This window comes from Notothenia coriiceps, unplaced genomic scaffold, assembly GCF_000735185.1.
Source record: "Notothenia coriiceps isolate Sejong01 unplaced genomic scaffold, NC01 NC01_scaffold00000339, whole genome shotgun sequence".
Classification (NCBI taxonomy): domain Eukaryota; kingdom Metazoa; phylum Chordata; class Actinopteri; order Perciformes; family Nototheniidae; genus Notothenia; species Notothenia coriiceps.
Window position 1 is genome coordinate 4,068,947 of NW_011333040.1, and position 6,072 is coordinate 4,075,018.

Consider the following 6,072-nt stretch of genomic DNA (forward strand, 5'->3'; position numbering starts at 1 on the left):
AAAGCAACACTGATTCTAAAGCCAGTGGGGATCCCAATAAATAAAATAAAATATTAAAAGAAGCATACAATGTGAATATTTCCAGATAACAGGATAAACCTCTCAACATTTTGTTTCATTTTGAGGGGGGTTATAATCTACTGGCCTTTGAGCATGTGGCTATGTATATGCATGAGAGGGAGTTGTGATTATCATAATGCAGAACAGCCAGTGTGTGCGTGTGAGTGTGTGAGTGTGTGAGATGGAATGATGCCAATGAGTCTGGATGGTTCAGCATTAGCTTCAGATCAGAGCGTCATGTCATGATCCTTTTACAGTTTTTGTGTGTGTGTGTGTGTGTGTGTGTGTGTGTGTGTGTGTGTGTGTGTGTGTGTGTGTGTGTGTGTGTGTGTGTGTGTGTGTGTGTGTGTGTGTGTGTGTGTGTGTGTGTGTGTGTGTGTGTGTGTGTGTGTGTGTGTGTGTGTGTGTGTGTGTGTGTGTGTGCATTTGGCATGGTTAATCTCTACGATACTTGATAGCTCCTCTATTTTCTCTCCGTCTCTGTTCATCACTCCTTCATCAGCTTTCTACTCAGCCAATCAGTGTGTCTGTAAGCAGTTCACCAGCCTCGCACTCATGCTGCTTCCAAGTTCAAACACCAGTCAGTGGACCCTCGCTCATCTTGTTGCTCCAAAGAAATGTCAGCTTGTGTTAGCGCTAACCTCGTGTCTTCATTTGTAATCCAGAAAAAAAGTTGTCTGCAGCTGAAGCCATCTTATATTAGCGATTTAGCCTCATATTCAGCCTCTGTTTCATCTCTTTTCTGTAACGTATAATAACAAAATGCAATATAGATCAAGTGTATTAGGTTTAGATTGCTCTTAGCGTCGAGACTCATACGTGCTTTCTGTTCCGTGTAGTGAGGCAGAAGGACTACAGCCCCTGAAATTGCTAAAATTATTAAGGTTCATCCTAACACCAATTAGTTTCCCTCTATAGTATATTTGTTGTATGCCTTCTGTTAGCTATGGCACCGTTTCAGTTTTTTTCTACAATGTCTCTCACTTAGTGAAAGAAGTGTCAATGAATTGGTGGCTAGTTGGCTGCAAGCCACCATCACATGAATGTCTGCTTTTAAATAGCTAGTTTAGCTAATTAAAATGGAGCTGTACAATATGTGTCTGCTTTCATCTGTGAGCAGACTGCTAAAAATGATATAAATGCAGCATATTTTTTAGGGATAACTACAAGAAATTCAGGGAATCAATCATTGAAAAGGCTTTTTATAGCCCTTAAACCTCTAATTTAGCTGAAATTAGACAGAATAGCTGCCCTTAATGTGTCTACAATTAATATTATGGTAGATTATTACTGTTTACTGGGATTCTGACAGCATATCCCAATGCAGCCTTCATGTTGAAGCCTGTTGTTACCTCAGCTGTGGAGGATGTGTTTGCAGTTTGTTGTTTGTTTGTCTGTTTGTCTTCCGGATTACAGAAAAACTACTGGCCTGATTTTCATGAAACTCAGTTGGAGGATGAAGCAGGGGCCGAGAATGATACCATTACATTTCGGAGTGGATCTGAATCATGGGGCGGATACTCTGAATATTTTTTCAATCACATCTCCTCGTTCTATTCTAGTTCAAGTTATGGTGTTTATAATAGAGGTCATGCTATTGCAGCTATGGTTGCCATGGTTGAATGCTATCTCTGTATCATTAAAGCTAAAATCTTTAGAGGTGGTGATCTAAGAATCTACTATAAAATTCACACTGAAAAAACTGAAACATTGACTTTAATGAAATGTATTATGTCAACAAATTTCACATAACTGTATTATGTTAGTTGGAAGCAATACAATTCAGTTGAACCTACATATTCAAATTAAACTTAACATACTTTTAATTAATTAATTGCAGTATAATGTCCTACTACATATTCAAGTACAGAAAATACCAATAGTACATGCGTTTCCCAGTGTGTAAGTCTTAACATTGAATGTAGTTCTTTGGAGAATGTGTGACTGGGCGTTATCTTGGCTCCTCTGAGCGCTGGGCTGGAGCCAGCGTGGCAGATGGCTGCATGTCTGCAGGTTTGGATTCCTACTGATACAGCAAACACAGACAACCAGGGGGGAGGAAGAGGCTGCTGATATTTATTGTCTCTTTCCTTGATTCACTGTCTTAATCCCTTTTTGTCCTTACCTTTGATTCCCTTCTCCCTCGTTCAACGTCATTTTAGTTCTGCCCACCGAATCCATGTTGTTCTGTTTCCCTTTTGTCTTCTCCGTTCCAATCTCTACTATAAATAAGAGGTTCAAAACAGACAATATTAGAACACATTTCAGTAATAATACAGTTATTTCTTTTAAAGCCTGCCTGCCTCCCTTCTTCTGATATCATTTTTGGTAACTTCAAGCTAAATTGATGAGTAAAAAGTATAAAATTGATGAGTCGCGAGTTAGAAAGAAGGAACATGTCCCCGCTGTGTCTCTCTACATTTCAAATTGTCATTGCTGCATTTTTTACATTGATTTTTTTCCGCTGATGCTCTGATCTGGAGCACAGCGCGCTTTAAACTCTTTCTCTACAATCAGCCGCTGATATGAAACATGCAGGGTGAATTTCCAGGATAGTAGATGAGATTACAACTTTGCTGTGTAACGGAAAAAATTCAATTATCCTCTGCAAAACAAATAGATAGAAAAGGAGAAAATGGATTTCATTTTGGGGAGAATAATTTGAACGGGGGGAAAATACTGCTCTTGCAGCATTAAAGAATGATATCTACACCCTCCGCATTCCTCCATTCATTTATTTCTGTATCCTTTTTCTATCATTATCACTCAATATCTTTCACTCTTTCTCTCGTGTCTCCTCCCTCCTTTTCTGTCACTCTTATCTCTCTGCATCCCCTTTCTCTCTTCTCGATCTCAATATTTCTCTGCTGGAGCAACAGTATGTGTACACCCGGTTGCCGTGGTAACCAGAGGAGGCCAAATGTGCGGGTGGATGAACAAAAGACCCAGAGACCCTCATCCACAGAGAGAGAGAGAGAAGGAAAAAAAATCTGATTTCATTTTTAGGCGAGGGGTTTGCTGTGTGTGGAAAATGAGGAGGTGGAGGAGTAGGAAGAGGAGGGGGGGGGAGGATGGATAGCGTAGGTGAGGTGAGTTCATAAATGAAAGAGAGAGAGAGGAAGAGAGGGGGAAGGGAGATGTGGTTAACAAAGCCAAAAAAAGGGTTAAGGGTTTCTATGAATAAAAGAGAAAAGCCTAAAATATGCAACAGTGCATTATGGAAAGCTCAGGCCATAGTGGAGTCTCTGAGTTAGAGACCATTTCAACACTTGGAGGTGCAGAAGATGTCATTTTATTATTCTTACGATCATTCCGAAGGTGTTTCGTTGTATTGTTAGAAAGAATCAGTAAAAAATATGTTTTGTGAGAATATCTTAAAGGTATTTTACTGCATGTGATTTACAGTAATGGAAACCTTAGTGCTTCTTTACTTATAGCTTAATTTACTCATATCTGAAGCATGCCAGCTGTGTGGGCCAGCAGCGATATGTGAAAGACTATTCTACTGACAGACTTCTCTAACAGCTGAACTCACAATCAAATCTTTCAGCCATAAGATTGTTACACTTGGAGAGGTTGATCAAGCACTGGCAGCACCCAAAGTGTTGTAAGTTAAAGCTGAGTGGTCGTAGGGTAACCAACAAGTAAGGAAAGAGGAAGGAAAACAGAAATGATGTTTATTTTGTAGAATGTTGTCGCTCTCCTGCCATACACAGAGCCTCTTAAAGCTATTAACATTGAACACTATCAGAGGAAACAGCTGCTTTTGTGCTAACCTTTGAATTTCCCCTCCTTAAGTTCACGTAATTTCATAGAGCAAATGTATATGAAATAGTTTCATTACTAATTGGACGATGTAAAGGTTGTGTGACAGTTTAAATTTGACAGAAAAACATACTTCTCTAGGCGGTCTTGTGGATACCGCAGACCTCGGCTAAGGCACTTTCCATAAGAGATAAATAGCGTGTGTATCCACCTTGTTATTCGATTACACTCCAAAAAATGTTGGGTTCCTTCTCAGCCCACGCTACACCATTAAACCAAGTTAGATTAAAATCGCGTCGGTAGATTTTTAGTTATCATGCTGACAAACAAAAACATTTACCTAAACAAAAACTCAAGAAGATAATATCCTATAGTCTTGAAAATAAATGAGGTTACAGTGCAATAAGAACCCTTTTACTTTGATGTTTGGTTTGATGTGATATTTTAAATTGTACAAAGGCACTGATTTTATAAAAAGAACAACTGGTGTAATATGATATATAATCATCCATAGAATACATACTCGCTTTAATAGGCCACCTCAAGGCTTCTTCCAATTAGTGCAGCTGTAAAGAAAAAACTAAATGTCTCGTGTTTCTCCTTTAATCAGCATCTGCAGCCGCACTGCTCTCGTTGTAATTATGTTGCCCTGAACAAGGCGCAGACATCCATTCAGTCTCTCTTATTAAGCTGTATCCTAGTAATAATTAGGAAAGAAATTACACTTGGGAAAATGTCACGTTGATTTCCACTTCAAGCATTACTCTCATTATCTTTGCTCTTTTTCATTAGAAGGTTTTTTCTTTTTTTAATTAGTCCTGGATTGTTTTATAAAAAAGATACAGACGCAACTTTGATACGAGGCTGCTAGTTTTTATTTTCCATCTTTGTGACAGGATGTTACCTCTCTCCATCTTCTATAAAAAAAAACAAGCGCGAGTTCATTAACCTTTGAAGTCTATGATTAACAGTTCATCTCGCGGCAAATGTGATCCTATTTGACTAAGTAAACGTATGGAGCGCTGATCCTCTGCAGAATATACAGATAGACCCTTCAGGGCACTAGTGGGAAAACCGTATTCAATTATCCTGCCTATTAAAACATGTCAGGAGTGTGTGTGTGTGTGTGTGTGTGTGTGTGTGTGTGTGTGTGTGTGTGTGTGTGTGTGTGTGTGTGTGTGCGCAGAGCTGACATTATGCAAATAAAATTACGCCATTTAAAGCACAGAGGGGGTTTTGGGGGAGAGTCCGGCTGCGGTGTGTGCCAGTGGGGTGGTTATAGAGCGGGTTCTCGTGTGTGTGTGTGTGTGTGTGTGTGTGTGTGTGTGTGTGTGTGTGTGTGTGTGTGTGTGTGTGTGTGTGTGTGTGTGTGTGTGTGTGTGTGTGTGTGTGTGTTTGTTGAAGTGAGGTAATTCTGGCAATACTGTTCTTCACACCCTCTCCTCCATCCCCCATCATCCCCCGCATCCCCCAAAGCCTGCTTCCCTCCATGTCTGTCTGTCTTCAGGGGGTTGAAGGAGCTCAAAGTAGAAGCTCCATGTTTGGAGGAGAGATGGAGGAAGGCGAGAGGACATGGAGAAAAATGGGAGCAGGAATAGAGGAAAAAGAGACTGAAGGATAGAGCCAGGAGCCACTGTCTAGGGGCAATGACACTGCATGACCAGTATCATTACAATAATATTACTTCATGCATCAGAACACTAAGGTGTGAGTTTTTTCCAAGTAGGAACAACTGTCTCTAATTGTGACAGCAGGAAAGGAGCACATAGTAAGGTGATGTAGTAAAATAAGCGCCAAAGTATAAAGCCTCCAGGAAAAGTTTAAAGAAATATTAATAAGAAATATTTTTGCCATGGACTTATCTTTGAAAACGAGTCTTTAAATCAGCAATTCAACATCCAAGGACAAACACTTGAATAGCCCTCAGTTAAATCATTAGGTCCTAAGAGTTGTACAATTCACTAATAGCTTAAACCAGATCAATTATTTAACCATTGTTCTGGCTTCCTTTACACACATTGTTCTCTATTAAATAAAAGTAAAAGCTGCATTCAAGTGCTGAATAAATGTTGGTCTCTAAAAAAGTTTGTGTGAGATGACAGCGAGGGAAGTCATGTGGTCCTGGTCAAGGTCCTGGAGTGGCCTAGCCAGTCTCCAGATCTCAACCCCATAGAAAATCTTTGGAGGGAGTTGAAAGTCTGTGTTGCCCAGCGACAGCCCCAAAACATCACTGCTCTAGAGGAGATC

The 6,072-nt window shown here is 40.0% G+C and overlaps 1 protein-coding gene across 1 annotated transcript in view; it reads left to right on the forward strand.

Moving 5' to 3' along the window:
* Positions 1 to 5,512: 5,512 nt before the first annotated feature.
* The window catches only part of LOC104950237 (solute carrier family 25 member 38-B-like), a 3,793-nt gene continuing 3,233 nt past the window's right edge, over positions 5,513 to 6,072 (forward strand). Inside the window, exon 1 of the mRNA XM_010776728.1 lies at positions 5,513 to 5,530. Coding sequence (XP_010775030.1) covers positions 5,513 to 5,530 — 18 coding nt within the window. The remainder of the gene's footprint in view (positions 5,531 to 6,072) is intronic.